This window comes from Schistocerca piceifrons, chromosome 3 (assembly GCF_021461385.2).
Source record: "Schistocerca piceifrons isolate TAMUIC-IGC-003096 chromosome 3, iqSchPice1.1, whole genome shotgun sequence".
Lineage (NCBI taxonomy): Eukaryota > Metazoa > Arthropoda > Insecta > Orthoptera > Acrididae > Schistocerca > Schistocerca piceifrons.
This window is the reverse complement of record NC_060140.1, coordinates 911,429,340-911,449,815: the sequence shown is the minus strand read 5'-3', so window position 1 is coordinate 911,449,815 and position 20,476 is coordinate 911,429,340. Positions and strand designations below refer to the sequence as shown.

The window sequence follows — 20,476 nt, the reverse complement described above, 5'->3', positions numbered from 1 at the left end:
ATAAGCTGCCGGGCGGTAAAACAATCGTGGGCAAGGTGTTGTGTGCTGAGAGTATAATGCCCCGGCAATCTCACCGCCGCTATCTGATCGCGCCCGGGGGGAAGAACGGACGCAGTCGAGCCGCTGTCTCGCCGGAACGCTTCTAAAGTATCATTACACGCGTGGCGGAGGACACTGCTCTTCCTTTTTCTTTTCGCCACTCCGATAAATATTAAAGGTAAAAGACAGGGGCCGGCACGCCATCCTTCTTCTCAATAGCGGGTTTCTCGAGTAAAACACACTGCGTACACGCTACACACGCTGGCGCACTCTGCGGGCGGATGCGCCGGCTGTGAAATACGGCCGAGAGATGCCCGCCGACGATACACGACGCTCGCGCCATGTTGACGGAGCTTCTCGCGGCAGCCGCCGCACCGCGCTGCCGTCGCAGAAGAGAAGTTGCAGATTTTGTGAGGTTCACGAGCAGTAGTAATTAGGCGCGTTAGCGGCGCGAATTAAGGAGGTGCGAAGTTCGGACGGCAGTCTCGGACGTGCCGAGAGGCGGGGCTGGCGGCGGAGCACGTGGCGCAGGTCACGCACGGCGCGGGACTGCCAACGAAATTAAAGCTAGCGCCAAGCGGAGCTCCGCCCCCGCGCCGGCAGTGGGAGTGGTGTAAATAGGAGGAGGAGCGGCCACCCCGTAGCGCTAAGTGGCGGCGGGCCAATGGCGCCGCGCCATTAGCGGCTCATCAGGGGCAGGGCGAGAGGTAATGGGCCAATCGGGGACGAGTAGCGGGACAGGTGGAGGGGGCAGGACGGAGGCGGCGGCGCGGCGGGGCCGTCAGTCGCGGACGGGCGCGCAAAACGAGCAGCACGGCAGCTCCCCGCACAGCGGCGCGTATCGGCGTGGACCCGCAATTCGCCCGGAATCATGCGCCCGCTCTCCAGCTAGTGGTGTGTTCTCGCGACTGGTACCGATGGGTGCGTACGTGTTCAGTGCGGCGTGCAGTTGAAGCGGCATTCTGTACGGTGAACTGGCAGTGTGCGAGCTGTGGACACGGAGCGGCGTAGCATGCGGGAGCGGTGCTGAAGGCCGTACGGAGAGTAGAGCTCGGCCCGAGTCGTCCCGTTCCGCGGCCATGATGCCTCTCGCACCGACGCCAGTGGTGGCCGTGCCGTCCAAGCCCAAGATCGGCTTCAGCATCGACAGCATCGTCGGCGGCGGAACGACGCACCACCACCAGCAGCAGCAGCAGCAGCAGCAGCAGCCGGCGAGCCCGGCCGGCTCCTCGCCCGGCCACGGCGGCGCCGGAGACGGCGGCGGGGGCGGCAGCTCGGCGTCGCCGCCCCCGCGCTTCGGGCGCTCCGCGTCGCCGGCCACGTCGTCGCCGGCGTCGGCGGGCGCGTCGCCCGCACCCTCGCCGCCCGCGCCGCCCCCGCAGCTGGTGCGGCCGAGCGCGCTGGCGCCCGCGGGCCTCGAGGGCCTCAAGACGCTGTACCTGGAGCCGCACCTGCACGCCCACGGCCACGGCCACGGCCACGGGCACGGCCACCCGCACGGGCACGCGCCGCCGCCCCCGCACCACCCGCTGGCGCTGGCCGCGGCGCACTTCCAGGCGGCCGGGCTGGCGGCGGCGCTGGCGCACCACGGCCAGCACCACGGCCACCAGCCGGGGCCGCCGCCGCCGCCCCCGCACCTCGCCGCGCCGCACCACCCACCTGCTGTGCCGCCCCGCGACACCTACCCGCTGTACCCCTGGCTGCTGTCCAGGCACGGCCGCATCTTCCCGCACCGCTTCCCCGCAGGTACCGTCCGCCGCAGTGTCGCCTCAACTTGTCTCGTATTACGTAGATAGCCGCCAAGAATGAACATGTGCTTTCCGGATACGAGTGACGTGTATGACACCAGTACAAGTGCGATGTGTTTCTAACACCTGACAGGACGTTTTTGGTTGTGCAGAACCTCTCAGCGTCTTCCAACAGAGCGTGGGACGCCAGCTGTGACTGTATCATTACGTAGTAGGGATGACACCATCGGCTTTGTGTTTGTTTGTAAAATAACTTTATCTGCTGCCAGTCACGATTTTATTTTCATTTCTTTCTTACACGACCCGTTTCAAAGCGTGTTTCTCGTGTACAGGTATTTATCCTATTTTTTTTTTTTTTTTAAAAAAAAAAAAAATTCTTTATTCCATTGAATTATTTCTTACATATTAACCCACCACCTAATACATTAGTGGGTCTTAATTCTCTACATTACATTTTTATTGAATATTAGCAGCATTTATACTTCTATTCTAGTGTTAGTAAACTTACTTGCTACAGGAAATAAGAGTTAGTTTCTTTGTTGGGTAAGATCTACTTTTACTCTTGCTAACTAATCTAGGGACTACCTCCTGCAGCGTTACAGGCGTGCCAGATGTTTATATAAACCTACTGTGTGGCCGTGCCCACTGAGCTAATCCCAGTGAGCATGCCCCTGGCACTGGGCTGGCCTTTTGAAGATCGCTGCAAGTTCTGTTTAGATTTTCTATCTGCTATCTACTTAAGGTCTAACTATTGCTAAGTCATGATCGGTGCGCAACTGTCGAATCCGGGTGTTGGCGCTCCCTCCCCCTGTTCCGGAGCGTGGCGGATTCCTACCGTCACGGCGATTGGCCAGTCCACGCCCCGGCGGAATGGGATGGGTCGCCTTCAGTTATGTCATGTCCGGTTGTTCAAGTGTTTTCCCTTAAATATTCCCGCAGGACCTTTGCTGATACCTCGCTGGCAAGGCGGTTTACTATGTTGAATGTGGTGGGATCTCTGATTAATTGATACGTATTGTTGTGAGGCAACTGGCTTCTTAGGTCACCGGCTACATCATCGAAGATGGGGCACTCATAGATCACGTGGTCCGGAGTACCCCATTCAGCTCCGCAGTCACACGAGGGGGTAGCCCTTTTCCCGAATCGGCATAGATATGCCGGATACGGTCCATGTCCTGTGAGGAAGTGCAACAGTCCCTTACTTGGCTGGAAATGCGATAGTTGGAAGCGTTCTTTAATATTTGGGAGCAGCTGGTAAGTCCTTCGGCCTGTTGTGTCAGCATCCCAGAGTTCTTGCCATAACTCTTCTCCTCTCCTCTTAATGGCAAACTTGTCCCCCACCCGCACTCCCAAGATACTTTCAGTCTTATCTACATCTCCTCTTTTAACCCAGTACCAGGCTGCCTGTTCCCGGATTTTGATATCCAGGGGACACACCCCCATAAGTACTAGTAGTGCCCCTCCCGGAGATGTTCTGTACGCTCCGATGGAGCGCAAAAGCATGTTGCGTTGCACCCTCCTCACAGACATAGCGGGCACAACCCTCGTGAGCCTGTGTGCCCACACTCCGGAGCCGTAACCCATGATAGAGACAAGAATGGTATTGTGATATAACTTAATGAGTTCTGGTGGGAGATGGAATCTACTGTGTCCTATTGTGATTAAGTTGTTTAGAGCTTCGAGTGATTTTTGTGTTGCTGTTTCTATATGTTTGGCGAAATTCCACCTTTCGTCGATTATAACCCCTAAATACCGGGCCTCACGACGCCGAATCACTGGTGAGCCCTCGATTCTTACTGTTGGATTTCTGGCCAATTGGCCTTTCAGTAATAGGTATGTAGACTTGTTAGGCGCAATGGTCATTTTCGTGTTCTGGCACCACTGCGTGAGAATTGATAATGTCCTATTGATTTTGGGTTCGAGGTCCTCGCGACTTCGGCCGCCAACCAGCAGAAGGAGGTCGTCAGCGTAAGCTATCGCCTCTAGCACGTCCACACTGTTTTCCAAGCTCTCCAGAAGAGGCTCCATATTTATGTCCCAAAAGAGTGGCCCCAGGACAGAGCCCTGTGGACACCCCTTCGTGATCTTCTTGCCAATTCGCTCGCTAGGGGACGATAGCCAGACCTCTCTTTCCATACAATAGCTCCTGAGACAGCCGTATAGCGGCCCTGGACACTCCTTCTCCCGCAGGCAGGAGAAGAGCGAAGGCCACCACAGGTTGTCAAAGGCGCCACTGATATCCACCATGATGCCAACTATGTACTTGTGCGGAGACGACCCACAGACCTCGGATGCGAGGGCAATTGCGTCACACGCAGATCGCCCCTGCCGAAAACCGAATTGCCTGTCACTCATCCCGCACAGCACTCGGTGTGCTGTCAGTCTGTCAGCCAGTAACTTCTCCAGCAGTTTGCCCAACAGGTCCAACAGACAGATGGGTCTGTAAGATTTTGCTTCTTTAGGGTCTTTGTCTTGCCCCTTTTTGATGATTACAACGTTGGCCCGCTTCCAGATTTTAGGGAATGTTCTGAGGCGCAGGGCCTCATTGTAAATTCTTGCTAAAGGTGTCACTAGTTGAGGAGCGAGGTACTGCACCACCTCCGCGATGATGCCGTCTGGTCCTGGGGCCTTTCCTTTCTTTAGCGATTTAATGTGGGCTGCAACTTCTTCTTCAGAGAAAGGGTACACCATGATGTTATTCTCATAGTCTACTTGCAGAGCCTGCCTAATTAGGCGTTGTTCTTCTGTGTCCTCTTCCTCTTCATCATCAGGGAGGAGTTGGTGGAGAAGGACCTCAGCAGTTTCCTGCCAAGACCCAGTCATCCGATTTCCATCCCTGATTGTGGAGAGCACCATTGGCGACCTGATTTTTTCCCTTACTATTTTGTAGGGAGTGCCCCAGGGATCAATAGCCAATTGGCTGTGCACATATTTTTTCCAGCTTTCCAGCCTGACTGTCCGCAGTTCTTTCTGAAACTGCTCTTTGGCTTCCCTGTATGTTTGCAGCCATCTTTGTTTTTCTTCCCAGACGACACTTCGCTGGTAATACCTCCTCGCCCTCCTGACAGACTGACGCATCTGCCCTAGTTCCGCAGACCATGGTGATGGAGAAGCCGCAACGGCTCTCCTCCTGGTTGGTACAGCAGCCTTTACCGCCCTGGTAATAGCGCCCACCAGATCTTCGGCGTGTTTGTTGACGTCATCGTCATCTTCCGGCCATGTCGGAGGGTCAAACTCTCCTGCGAGACGCTCCCAGTTGGTCTTGTTATAATTTAGTTGTACCTCCCACCCTATGTCCCAGTGGCGCTCCTGATCCGTGATTGTGAATGTGATCAGGTTGTGATCGCTGGTAGTGTCTCCGTCAGTAACAGTCCAGTTTTGTATATTGGCAGCGATATTGGCTGTCATCATTGTGATGTCAATATTGGTTCCATTCCCTCCCCCTCCTGTGTAGGTGGGGGGGTTTCCAGGTCTGTTGGCAATGAGGAGTTGTAGAGACATAATAGTCTCTTCCAGCTTGCTTCCCCTTTCATCTCGAGTGCCACTGTGCCATAGGGGGGATTTGGCGTTCACGTCCGCCACCACAACTGCCTTTCTGCCCCTCAGCACCGTTGCCACCTGCGTAAGTTGGTCAAGGTACAGGTCAATATCTGTACCGTACTGAAAGTACATATTTATTAAATATATGACGCCATTTGGTGACTGCAGTTCAATAACATTGCAGTGGTCGTCCGAGAGGTGTGAGAGCACTGTTGCCCGCAGTGCCTTGTTGATTATTATGATGGTGGCTTTCGGGTCGTCTCCAAAACTTACTACTTGCCAGCTCATGGCAGCGTAGGCTATGTTCCCCGCAAGAGAGTATGGCTCCTGCAAACAGAGCACATCAAGACTCTTCTCCTCCACCACTCTCCGAAGTTCCTGCATGACCAGTCTACTATTGTGTGCATTTAGCTGTCCTATCTTTATTTCTGTAACTATGGGAAATATGTGTGCACATATGATTCTGGGAAGGTTTTTCTCCAGTCGTAAGCTATTCTCCCATTGGATAGGACAGACTGATTATATATTTCCTCTAAATTAAAGGTTTCATTTCTTCTCTCAAACACCTTTCTTACTAGGTCACGCAGGGCGCCGAAGTCAGTGGGGAGATTCATTGTCTTTAGTTGTACCCTGTCTACAGCCTCCATGGCCGAGAAGGTGACCTTGCGCCCGTATCTATGCCCTACCCGCACTAGATGTCGCAGTGCGGTGGTTAGGACAGCCGGCTCCTCCAGACGGGATAATTGTAGGGAATGCTCGAGATTGGGATATATTCTGACCGGATCAACCGCCGTTCTCACAGCATTTGGTTGTCTCGAGTCAGTATTCACATTGGTGCTATTCATTTGTGTATTTGTACTAGTAACTGTATTGACCTGCACCGGCAATTCCAGCACAGGACTCCCTTGAACGAATGCCGGTCGGCCCACCGCTACAGGACGCCTGTCGCGAGTTGCCTGATTTCCTGGCGTTTGCGATCCCCAGCAGTAGGGAGAGGGGGCTGCCACTTGTTCTTGTGAGTCCGTTTGGACGCACGCATCTTTCATTTTCTTTCTACCATCACCTCCTTCTGCAAGTGCTGCAAGAAATCGTTTGAATTGGGCTGCCCTTGCCGCATCCCTTCTCCTCTTGCATGGGGATTTTCTTTTAGGCATCCTGGGTGCTGTATTTGGCTCAGCCATAATCAGTTCTTGATATTAGCCTCTGCTCAAGCATCCTGTACGTCGGGCAGTTGCGACCGGAGGCATTGCAAGTCTTTTTGCCTCTCTTTATACATGGGATACAAATTGCCGGATTTTTGCAGTTTTTTCTGATGTGATTTTCTTCTCCACACCTGGAGCAAGCCGACTTCCTCTCACAGTACTTGTGTACATGATCAAGATCTCCGCAATTATGGCAGCGAGGTACCACCAAGAAGTCCCGCACATTTATGGCGTGGAAGCCAATGTAAATCTTACCCATTGAGGTTAATTTTTTCCACATCTGGCCAGAAACTTCTGCTACGTGATGCACAACGTCTTTGTCTCTTGGCCCTGTTTTGAATTTAAGTTTAAATTCATTTTTGAAGTCCTCAGCACTTATATCGTCAAAATTTTGATTACGAATTGTTTCTTGAAGTTCATTATTTTCAAATGTGACCGGTATGTCGTACATAATTACAAGCGGATTTCTCTTTTTCGGGGGTTCACATTTAACGGCTTTGCACAGTTTTTGGTTGTTGAGTATTTTGTTTCGGTCATCTACTGTTGCCACATCAACTATCACAACGTTCTTTGTGGCTTTTACTTTGTTGACTTTAATTTTATCCTTTACAGGATTAATCGTTGTTGTGAATATCTCTTGCACTTTTTTTGTGTCTTGACCGGGTAATGGTCGCAAAAAGACAGCAGTATCTGGTCTTTGTGATACTTTTACAATTGTATCTCTAGTAGTTTGGCTCTTAGGTGTCGTTTGAGCGACTACATTAGCCCATGACTTTATTGGCTGCTTGCGCAGCCTTTCATTCTCTTTCTGCAGTTCATCAACCCGCCCCTCAAGCTTCGCATGAGCAATAGCCCAGGAGGCGAGTTCATTTTTTAACGTCAAGATCGCAGCCTGGCTGATCTTGCCATTTTTCACATTGGCTTCCAGGTATTGTGTAATCCTGGCATGCCTGTCACTGATACTTTCCTCGGTCTGCCCCGTGCCCCCTGATGGGGAGGGAACAGTAAGCAAAGAAGCCCTCGAAGGCGCACATGAATCGCTTGTCTCTGACTCGGCCATATTGTAGACAAGCGAAAAAAGGATTGGGAGCCCGTCTCTTGCCCCGGACCGGCTCCTCTGGCATGGGGGGGGACTCTTGCAGCTCGCCCACCGACCTCGCCCCTAGGTCAAGGGCACATCAGAGCTGCCAGGTTCAGCGCGCCGTTGCCAGCGCACTGGTCCTCGTCGAAGGCCTCGTCGTCGACGATTTCACACGACGCTCCTCGGCAAGTGCACCCCGCACTCCGGAGAGGCGGATGCACCCCTCGCCCTTCGCCGCCTACTAGCCCGAGCTTCCACCTGAAGGCCAAGGACCCACTCCTACTCAGGTGGTGGGTCGGTCCCCCAGTCGTTCGGCGGTCTGGGCCCATCTAACCTGGCCCAGGCGATGTCACCACCACCTGGGTTTGGCAGAACACGCCCCGGTTACCCAGGGGCGCGGCGAAGCACCCTTGCCGACTCGCGCCGTGATCCCACGCCGACAACCGAGGTCGCCGGCATGCAGAGCACCTGCTGGTCTGTGCCCTGCGAACAGAAAGGGACTGGTGTTCGGTCCCTCGACACAGCTCCCCCTGTGCCACGCACCCTTCGCTTTCGCATCGGGTTGGGTCGCAGCTCTCCCTTTTGACGCAAGGCAGAATGCCGAGCTTGACGTCTGGCACCACGGGAAGGCGGAAAGAGCTACTTGGGAAGGAGAGGCTGTAAGAGACGCTTCACTTCCCCGAGTGAGGACTGCCGCGGCACGCCCGACTGGAAAGCGATACGCCCCAGTGCGAGCCTCCGTGCCTTACGGCGCGCCGGCAACGGGCGGGCCCGCGCCGAAACGCGCCGTCAAGCGACTGACCTCACGCTAATAATGAACCTGTTACGCGTATTTGTACCAAAATGAAACCACAACAAACAACTGGTCGTATCCAGCTAGCAAAAATGTAACATAATATCATTGTTCCACCTAAAGATGAGAGTTTAACTTCTCGAAACGCGTATTGGAATGAAATAAAAAGAGTGACAGACGCTGATAATTGTTTTATTTGAACCTTTGATAATCGATCTGAAATAATTTTACCTATGTTTTTCCTGTAGTAAGTAAACGTTTCTTCCTCCACATTCACTATTAACTCTACGGAAAGATCGATCACTAATTACGGAATTGGGCATTCTTATACAGCACGGTGACACAAAATTGTAGCACCTCACACATCGAAACTATCACGCATAAATGACATAATATACGAAAACGTTTTTGAAACTGGGACCTACGTCCCTAAGCTTGTTGTGCACGAAATAAATGAAAATAAAATCGGGACTTTCAGCAGAAGGATTTGTTGCTTAAACAAAACCATTGTTTAATCAACATTTTCTAATGGATAAAATGAAAAAGTCCTCATTTTGTTTGCAGTCGATTTCGGTGTTACATTACACTATCTTCAGACCCCTCTATCATACCATGCCATGTGGCTACTTGGTAATCACCACTGTACTTCTCGTAGACTGTCTATAAAATGAATGTCCGCTATCTGAACATCAGAAGTAGGAAAGAAAGTTCAGCGTAGTGAACGTCAATTTTTTCTATCCCCTGCTGGAATGACTACCCGGTATTCACATGATCACCTGGTATCATAGAGGGGCCTAAAGATGGTGCATTGTAACACCGAAATCGATTGCATATAAATTAAGATCTAGAAAATACAGCTGAAGGTATCATCCCTTCTACATAAATTCACTAATAAGTAGTCTGAGTTGATTATTTTCACTTCTGCACTTGTATCGAATCTGAATGGTCGAACGCAACAAACACGCAAACGTGTTGTAGGTTTAGGTACACGGGATTCTGTAAGTTTTTGGACAGAGTATGACCATGACAATTAGGACCAATCTGTTTTCGTTCAGAAGTTCTTCCATTCGTATTGTATATGATGGTCGTTGATGACCGAAGCTCGAACATTCTCTCTATCCCTCTCTCTCTCTCTCTGTGTATGTGTGATTTGTTTTTTATTTCCGTCTGCAATTACTTCGTCGTGAACGTTACGTTAAACTCTATCTCCTTTTTCTTTCTCTTTCGTACACCACCCTACTGTTCTGCCAAATACAAGCGGGTAACCTCTACTGTACTGGTTTGGCCGTCAGTTGTAACGGGAAGGAAAGTACCGCATACAATCGTTTATAATATGCCATTCCGTCTAGACATGCGCTTCGGCCTGTTAATGTGTTATCTGAGGTATAAATCAGTTGTTTTCCCGCATTCTATAAATTTTATACAAGTAATACATTACCCTGATATACATACAATGGATCGTGATTGGACGCGTGCCCTGTAATTAACATCATTCTTATACCAGAGGGTGGTCTATTGTTTGACTTAGACAGGCATTTTTAATAAAGTGACATACAGCTATTCTGCAACATTGAGGTTTTTCAAAAACGTAATTTTTCACGTACATTGTTTTTTTGCAACAACTACATCTAACGCATTATAAGAATGATGGACGTAGAGTGAGCTTAAGTAATAATGATCGATTACAAAAAAACGAGCGATCGTGTGTGCATGATTAATTACTTATCTTTTCCCCTTCTTTTATCACGGTAGAACCTAGAAACCGTTCCAATGTCATTATTCATTGTCTAATTATACATCTACGTAGTAGAAAAGAATTTTCCTAGCTTCTGTACGGTTACATTCTCCAGATATCCTGGAGTTGCCCGTGGTGTTATCGCACGTGAACCTGGATAACCTGTACTGTTTTAATACGTTTATCGAATTTCTTTAGATACTACAGAAGAACATGCAACTTTAGAAAACGTGATTTCCGCACAAAAGTGTAGCACAATTACATTTAGTGTATGGTAAGAATGTACATCGAGGTTCCGTAGTGATGTCCGAGTATTGACTTTTGTCTTGTATAAAATATTTGCGGACAAGTGTGTCCGTGTAGTTAGATTATGTTGATAATTTTTTTTCTTTCATATGAAGGAGTCTTTATCTTAAGCCGTGTTTGCAGTTGGTAATACTCAGTATAACAATGTTTAAATTGCGTGTTTAAACACTTATTGCTTTCATTTGCTGTTCAGGCGACATATGCGATGTTATTGTACCCTTTACTCATTTCGCCTTATAAATCTAAAATTATGAGAATTGTTTTTCTACAAATGTCTAAATTTTTGTCACTGGCATACTGACTGATCTTCTGTTACACAAACAGGTCGTATTTTCCTAAAGCATAACAAGACAATATAAACATTAATACCCACTGTCATACAAAGAAACAGCTGCGCTATGTTAAAGGAAGTATGCCAAACATACATCTTCACGTTACACGGTATAAAAGCGTACATGACTAGAAACTTGTCTAGCGTTAAAGTATTTCGGATAACATACGATAACATTAACCAAGCGAATCCTTTACTGATCGTAAAATAACTAGTTGAAATTATTAAAAATGTTCATCGCAGTGTTGGGTAGGAATGTGAGATGTGGACTAGAAGCTACTAGGAATTGCGAGTGTAGACAGATGTTTGACCACTGAATCAAAATAAATTTGTCATTACTGGCTTTTCTTATACGAGTGACTTTAACGATTACTTCGGGATGATATTTTTACTAGAATAGTTCATGTTCTACCCATATTTTGCCATTTACGACCAGTGTGTATTACGAAGAAAATTGTTGACTTATTGGAACTCTTATATACCTCCCACTTAAGTTTTAATTGGGAGACTCATAATACAGAATATTTGTGACTCTCAGTAGTTTCAGTGTCTTGTATAAAATAGTTACGGACAAGTGTGTCCGTGTATGTTTCATTATGTTGATAGTTTTTTTTTTCTTTCATATGAAGGAGTCTTTATCTTCTGCCGTGTTTGCAGCTGCTAATACTCAGTATAATAATGTTTAAATTGCCGTATTTCTGAATACATCACACAAATACAAGAGCGCCTGACAGGACCGCTGTGTTCATGCGGGGGGTCTCAGAACTGTTATTTACACTTTGAGCTTTGGGTCTCAGGCTAAATATTGTTTCTAACTTTTTCTGCTACGACACTGCTTGCGCATTCTCTTTAGTTACTTTAATACTGTCAGTCAATATAGTAAGTTACTTTAATACTGTCAGCCAATATAGTAAGTCGCTTGATATAAGCCAAGGTTCGAAGCTTCATATTGCTTGACGACAAGTGAACAGTGAAACATAGTGTTGTAGAGATGCATTTTTCGGCCTAGTCGTGCATAAAGAATTTAAGTGTTCGAATATTCCTTTTTATCCGCCCAGAATTTCTTCATGCTGCTGTTCACTACCTCTATCACTACAGAATTTTACAGTCATAACGTTTATTTAAATAAAGTAACTATTTTGGAGGATGATTTAGCTTGCCAATAGCTTGACTGTTGAACCTCTCCAGTCTTGAATATTATCAGCGATTTTTTTTTTTAAAAAAAGTTTATTACACTGGAATATCCTTTATCTCAGGTCACATTTCTCTAAACGTCTACAATGCGATGTAAATGTATTTTCATTTTATCTTGTTGTTGATAAATCACTTCAGGTTTCCTTATCGCGCTCAAGGCGTTGTTAATCGTTGCGTCGTGACATACAGCCGGAAGACGTATGTATTTTGACTTCTCCTTAAGAAAGAGAACAGATAAAATTTCTTAGGAAAGTGTGGAACTAATAAATTTGTGTCCATTGCCAGAAAAGCAAAGATCTTTAGAGATAATGATATTGTGGACCCATGTGTTTTTTGGTCACACAGTGCTGAGCTTGGTGATAATTATGGGTTATTGAAAGAAGCTGCGCGCTCCGTTATGTTGATCGAAGATTGGTTGTCAATGTCAGATGATATAAGGCGTCAGGATTTCAGCAGCGTTAGGCTGTTAACCATGTAAATTAAGCACTTGTTGTCAAGGCGTAGCCAGTTGTCCTAAGTGCAGTTCCTGTCCACGCCAAGATAACGACGACCGCCAGTAGACTGCCAATGTACCTGTAAGTTATTAAAGCTGGGAGAGTGTTTTAGGAAAACAGTTTTAGGCGACATTAATTTTAGCCAACCATCCGCAAAACAACATCTCGGAATTTCGTACAAGAAAATCATTTGTATATTACCATCGATGAGTAGATAGCTCACGATAATTTGTCTGCATTCTAAGCTGTTAGTCATTTTGTGTGTATGCGAAAATGAAGATATTATAATCGCCTCATAACAACTCACACTTTCCGCTGATTTCTTTAATCAGGAATGTACTCCACTATTGGAAGGAATCAGTGTACAATTAAACAAGGCAGAGTCTGTTAATGTAGAATCTGCTGTTCCAATAATTCTGCTCTCGCCTAGTCATTCACAATTTTTAGTAAATTTTACATCTACTACTGTGCGGTTCTTCTCGTTTTTTGAAGAAACAATTAGTGATCTACTTGTAAAAATCCCGACAGTACTTTCTCATCGATAAGAAACGACCGTAAACTTTTATCTGCTAATATGCATGTAATGAGAAATGAAATTATCTTGTGGCATTGATGACCGGGAGGCCCCATTCGGGGCAGTTTGGCCTCCGAGTTGCAAGTCTTATTTCAGCCGACGCCACGTTGAGCGACTTGCATGCCGATGATGAAGAAATTATATTGAGGACAACACAACACGCAGTCCGTCTTGAGCGGAGAAAGTCTCCAACCCGGCTGGGAATCCAACCCGGGCCCCCTGTATGGTAGGCAAACACGTTCCCATTCAGCTAAGCAGGCGGACCATGTAATGAGAACTCAGCATTGATGATGAAACGGATAACTTCATTCATCGGATAGTTGTTTGTCGTTTCGCATTTCTTCACGGTACGCGGTGATTTGCGAACACATTCACGCCAAGTGACGTATTGAATTACTCGGTTCACTGCAAGTACGTGGTATATTTTATTCATGATGATGCTAGCCGTTAAGATGTGCTACTTGTAAGTAAAACATTCCGTGACAATAAATTTCCAGTGGCGTTCATCCTATTTTACTGCCATCTAAACCAATTTAGTATTTCTCCTCTATTTTCTGACGTTCGCAAGCTGCTGATCAGTATAAAGGAGTTAATGTTGATATAAAAAAGTTCATTGCAACTTTATTTTTTAACACAGCGTAAGTGGTACATCTGTTTATTCTTCCCAGAAATCAAATATTAATACAAGAAAAAGTGTACGAACTTCCTGAAGATTTGCATGTGTTGTTTGCTTTTCTTAGAACGAAAACGGTAGCTGTAATGCAACGCTCTCATCTACATAGTTATTATGTCGCACATCTATTTAAAACATTGAACCAAATATCATAGGTGTTTCGTCTTGATGAAAATTGTTTCCTATTTGTATTGTACTAGAATCTACTTAAATATATTTTCTAAACTAACATTATCGTGCCGTTTGTGAGGGTAATTCCATTTCCCCGAAAAACGCTACAATAAACAATTATATGGTCGTCGGAATTTTAGTACAGAAAAAGATAAGCACAACGAAAAACATGTTGCAAAGGAGAAATTCTAGTATTGCTGCAAAAACGCTATCGTAGACTGTTTGCTTGTGGCACTTGTTCACAGAAAAATCTCTTTAAACGTTTAGTTTTCTGGAACTTACTCTCCATCCTTGGTCCGTCGCTATGTAACTATAATTCTAATTTCAATTTCTTAGGAAAAATAGTTGACATTTGTTGTAGAACTCGAACTGAAGAGCAATAAACACTGAGATACATCCCACAGAAGAAATTTTTTTTTAAAATGAGTATTTCAGCGAAAACAATTATTTTGTTCAGTTCTTGTACTCTTAAGAGGGGAGTGACACAGTTATTAATACTTCGTCGCAAACATTCACAGACAATAGGTGTTCCATCAGGCCCATTGTCCGGCAAGCGCATTTTGAAACTTTTGTGAATGTAGATAAGCGTCTTCTAAGTGTCTTCATCGATCAGTGTAATTATGATGTCAGGATATGGTTTACATCGGCGATGTTGAATGGCGTTTTGTCGGAAAATAAAATGCTAATTGCGGGGAGTTATTTATTTCCCTAAGCTGGAGACACGCAGTTAGAAGTCATGTAATCCTCATTAACATAAGCTATTTGCGTTCCACGATAAATTTCAAGTTTCTCTGAAACCAGCGTCAGTCGATTGCTGTAGAGGGTCGTTATTAGTAATCAAAGAGTATCAAGATCTATTGGTTTGTAGACAAATAGTTAGTAATTAGTAGTTTCACATTTTTTACCCTTGATAAAAAAGTTTCTGACGTCCATCGCAAGGAAACAGTAAACACATTGTTCACACAGATGCTACTGTCAACAAATACAGCTTCCATTGTCATCCGATCAATTTATTTCAACGATTCATATGGATTGATCTAGCGCGCCATGAAGATGTACACAAAAAATAATGGATGTTATTTACCTACGCACAGGAATAATTCATTGAATTAAAACGGTAATGATTAATTACTATCGATTCCTTATCGTAAAAGCAACTAACGATATTCTCCGTTAATGACTGCAGACGAATAGTTGGAAAATATGACCTAGCCGTAACTAACGACATTAAGTCGAAAAGAGAATGCATATCTCAGTAGGCTGTAGTATTATTAATGTAAAGAAGTTATAACAGTGTGTAATTACGCTCGTATTGTTAAAATTCATGCGATACTACGTTCTTATTACATGTTTCTGTGTTTACTGTGTGATCATAACCGCTTAAGTAAGTGAGATAATTAATAAGTGAATAATATTTCAAGGTACTTTTCTCTGAAGCTGGGATAAAGAACATGCGATTCAAATTCGAGACTTGATTTTACAACGGAAAACGCTTATGACTGATAATCGTCTTCACATATAAATATTCGCAGAACATTTCCCCGCGATTTCCTGTTCTTTGTTGTTTATTTTGCTATTGCTTGGATATCCTTAAATCCACGATATCTACTTCTACCTCTGTTTCTTTTTCTATCTATGTTTCATCCAACGGCAACGTTCTGCAAACAATTTTTCTTTAGAATATGTCCCTCCTAGTCTACTTCCATCTTTATTCTCCAGGAGAATTAGTTTCCTTCACCCTTTCAAACACTTCATCATTCCTTGCCGTTTCCACCCATTTATTATTCCCGTTATTCTGCGATGCCACTTGTCAAGGCTTTCCACATCTTCCCCCTCTTTTGTCCCTGTTGTCAAAATTTCTGAATCGCCACACCAAAGAAAGAATTTCACAATCTCTTTCTCAGATAAATTTCCGCTGTTCTTTTTGTTAGTAATTTTGTATTTTACTCAAGGCTCCCTTTCCATATGCTACCGATTTTCATAACTTTTTGGTACATCTTCCATTTTTATTTCGTTCTCACATTGTTCCAAACAAATATGGCAGCTTTACGTTATAATACCACCTATTTAGTGAGAAAGAACAGCCTGAAGCAAAATTTACATCATGTCCCATAAATTTCTTCGGCCGTTTGTCACATTTATTTAAATGGCTCATTAACTGACAGTTGCTCATTTTTGTCTTACAGCCGATCTAATTTAGTATCTGCCACTTTTAAATTCTTACCTTTTCTTCTAGCTTGCGGTTAGAAAGTAGACACAGTCTTAGACTGTTCCTAGTGCACTCTCGGATCATGTTTCTTATATAATAGTTTCATACAGCTCGCAAAAATGAAAATAAATGTGGATCCGGATTGACTCAGTTCAGATAGATGAAGACATTTGCGGCAAAGTTACACAGTTTTGTTGTTATGCAGTATAGGAACGTTCATCAACTTAGCGTTTGAAATTAATTACGGAGATAGCGAGGAAATTGAAACATGACTATTCAAACATTTTTGTTTAGTACACAATCGACGCGCCAACAGTTGCAACTGTCATTGTCAAACGGGAAACGATCAATATTTCTCTTAACTTACCTGGCTCCCTGTTCGATAACTTCCTACAGATTTCGTGTGCTTTCCTGTAAGTGATCTGAGATACTTTTGTTATATTTCTTGATGTCCTGTTTGCTCAGTTTTTCACATTCACATATTGAGTAGTAACGCAACACGTGGAGGACAAAGAAGTATTTTTACACTTTAAATTCAGTCAATTCGAGTACGTAATTCCGTCTTCTCAGCATAACAGTTATTCCAAGCGCCAGAATTTCTTCGGCGTCTTAAAGACCACATTTTACTGAAATCTCCTCTCAAGTGTTACAGTTAATTTTTCTCCTCGTCTGTCTTCAATGCCCTGAACTGTTATTGTTTTCTTAACATATAAGCAATACATTGCCGCTCTTTGATGGTGGTTTTCGGTCTTTCCAGAGACTCAGAATCTAAGTATAAAGAACTGTGAAGTGAAATTATATTTCTAGAGAGTCTTTGAAATTAACCCTGTGGACATAGGCTTGCGCTGAAGAATTTAACACATCCCCACAGATTGTAATTAGTATCATAAATATTTGAACGGAAATCTAATACGACGTATCTATGACTGAAGAGAATTGTAGAATATAAAGATGAAAACTGATCAGTGTAGAGCAGGGGTGGAATACCTTTTTAACCCACAACCCACTTTTGTATTTCTTTTCATAGTAAAATTTTATAGCCGTCCGCTGGATCCATAGTAATGGTGGTTCATGAAGTAGGGAAGTAACTTTATAAAAATTATAAAGCAGAATTACAGTAATTTAAAGCGTATAATAACGGTTACCTACCAAATATTTTTTGTCAAATTTGTAAGAAAACCAAACGAAACTGTTGCGGCAGGGACCAGTTTGACTACCACAGGTGCAGAGTATGTCATACAAATAATATTAAACTCTCGTAACTGCTTCTATGACAGAGCCTCAGCAACCTTCAGCCCCTAAAAACTTGAACAGTATTACCGACTAGATGACTTTGATGCCTCTTATCCTGCTGGGCTGTTATTACAAGAAACACCTATTCGTTATTTGGTTGTCAGCTATATTCCAACACATTTCATTTTTTATCTTATGACGTCGCCCTAAAGAAGCAAGCCAAATAACTACTTTCTACATGATTACGTTGTTGATGATATAATGAGATGTGATAGCAAGGCTAATAACTTTTTACTTAATTTCCATATCTATATTCCACCAACGTGTTCGCTGTCGGTTCATCGTATAGACGGAAGGAGAAATACATCAATCTTTTCGCTCAACGTGTTGACTGCTCTTTTCCTCTATAATTGTCTGTACCATTTAGCCTGAAATCGATACATAAATTATCTTGTCTGTTTCCTATATCCTCGGTGGTAATTCTCCGTAGGATTGTGGTTCATCATATAACTGTACTGTGCAGCAGATGTGATGCTGTGCATCGCAATGTGACTGGGGGTCAAATACGACAGTATGAAAAACACACTTCGTGGTTGTCCTCGGTGCAGAAAACCAAAAATTATTATCTGTCTGTGGCCAACGATTCGGGGCTGGTCTCTTACGCAGAAACAATTTTACTAATACCCCAAAAGTGGACTGTGTTGTTACTCGTTGATCTTTTGTTAACTTCTTCCGAAACGACTCATAAATACTCTAATTATTGATAAGGGCTAGAGTCCCCTGTGATTATTCACTTCTCTGTTTTTTGTCACCGTTCATCATATTTGCTCAGCCGTTTAACACTTCCCAACTGTCAGTTAATCTATCTGTTTACTGAACTAAGTGTTTTCTGTTCGTGTTGTATCGAAATGACAAAGATAATAATAGGTATGCTGATTCACACAGACCTGCAATGAGAGTATTTGGCAAAACGAAAATAGATTTCATGTTGTCTCGAAGTAAGTGACTTCGCTTTCCTGTGGAAATGGTATCATTTGCAATAAATTACAACATCGTTCTTTTTAACTTTGTGTTAGCCATATTCTTGTGATTCTTGCTAATGTCAAACGTGCAGTTTTTTCGGATGTAATTGTTAAGTTCATTAGAAAAATAGAAGTTGCTAATGGTAACATAATAACGTGCTTATAACCATTATTTTCGGGGTGGAAAAAGTGTAAATACAGTGAGAAAGGTGCGAACGCAACGAGAATTGAGCAGTCCGTGATTTTTTTCCGACGTTTCAAATATGGAAATTGTTAGTCATCGACCCTTGGGAGTAGAGGTCATTAGTAGCTGAAATCTCGCGGGGTCGGATGAAGTTGTGTTCCTTGATCAGCTAATGCGGGTTCCTTCCGGAGGTAATTTATTTGAAGCAGAACGAGCGTAATGGAACAGGTATAGAATTACTTGGTTAACAGTCCGTGTATCGACGAAGCTGCCTCTCTATATCGCGCGTTTAATTCACTGAATGGTTTGCAGCTGAAAGTACTCAGAATTGAAAGTTTGATTATATGATTTTTATTTTTTTTGTGTCATATATTTTCTCTTTAGCGTGAAGTATTTTTAGAGTTGTCACTGTAGACTCTGGTCGTGGACATCTGATAATAAAAATGTGGAAGATTGTCACAGCAATAGTTTATTGTTTTATGAACGTAGCGTGTCCGAGATGATATTAGACTTTTGCTACGTGACCTATAACGTTTGAAATGAGTATAGTGACATGTTTAAGTTGTTTGAATAGTAACATGGCAATTGACTGAGAGTTTTCCTGTGTGACAATCACGTCCAGCACTAATAGATTTTTACTGTGAGATCACAATGAGAAATCAGAGCGGATGTGACTACGACGTAGCTTTAGATACTGCAACTCAGTAACAAGAAGACATGCGGGTAGAAATTTAAAAGCTCTGCGAAAGCGAAAAGTTTTTTTCCTACACGCAGTATTGCTGTGTGACGTTTCACTGAAAGGAGCAGGTTGTGCCCCTACAGAAACAAGAAAACACTTTTTCTTCATAACCCTGACTGACTGAACACATTGATATGATTTTGGGATTTAGTATCCCTTTAGAAACGACATATTTAGGGATGATGTATTGTACCAGCTTAGTTGCTTTGGAGACGATTTAGGGTAAGAAATCTGGTGGAAATCACATTTAATTTTATTTTTCGCGCACAATGCATTTCGAGGTCTGTGACTTCCTGATCAGTAGCAGGTTGGTGGGATTAGGCACTTGTTCTGCGAAAGAAAAATTTTGTTATCTCTCGATGACCTGTTACAAGATGTTAGAGACGAGATATGAATGGATTATTAACAACTCGCTGTGATACAGATGGATAGGTCTTATGCACCTTTTTTAGTTGTAGCACTGTTTCCTCATTCACAAGTACAATACACCAATTGTTTACTATTTAGAAGAAAACATGAGAGGTAACCGTAAGAGCTATTGTCTCTGTCGGCAAAGAGAGAGTAAAAAAAAGCAAAAACCGGATGAGCACTATAACATTTTAAACTAGTTGCTTCCAATTATGAATACAAAATTTTATATTTGTGACACATGCATATTTGGCTTATGCGTTTTCTTCTTATTGCGACAGTAAAGCCCTTTCTGTGACATCTAAAACCGGTTTATTGTGCTGCTGTTGCTTTCTAAACCTAATAAAATTTAATTATTCTTTATTTGCCTTACGGTGGCACTCGACGAGATGCTAGCCATTTCGCTTCCAGACGAGGAGAGAAATTTTCAACACCGGAATATACTCGTCAAATGGAGAAGAGGTGACAGCGCACATTCTTTCAGTATTAACAACACGAAAGCAACACTAAGTCTCGTAACTATTTTCCAGTCATCCTCCACCAAACAACACATATAACTTATAAATCTCCTGAAGAGACACAAATGTGCTCGAGTAAAGAAACTACCTTCAGCCAGTGAAACTGGGCGTATTACTCGTCCTACACCCTTCAGCATAGACTTTTGTTGGCGTAAATCTCCTCCTTGTTTTCGTTTGAGGTTTCTGCATAATGTTTGCATGAATACGTTCTGCGGTTGTTTTTATCTTCACAGTTCTCTAAGGTATGGCTTCAGGTGAATATAACTAAGAACGATATTTCGG

At 44.1% G+C, this 20,476-nt stretch overlaps 1 protein-coding gene across 1 annotated transcript in view; it reads left to right on the top strand.

Annotated features, from left to right (window-relative positions):
* Window positions 1-834: 834 nt before the first annotated feature.
* LOC124789197 (homeobox protein EMX1-like) overlaps window positions 835-20,476 on the top strand; it is a 331,777-nt gene continuing 312,135 nt past the window's right edge. Inside the window, exon 1 of the mRNA XM_047256491.1 lies at window positions 835-1,785. Within this exon, the coding sequence (XP_047112447.1) occupies window positions 1,119-1,785 (667 nt within the window). The 5' untranslated portion in view covers window positions 835-1,118. The remainder of the gene's footprint in view (window positions 1,786-20,476) is intronic.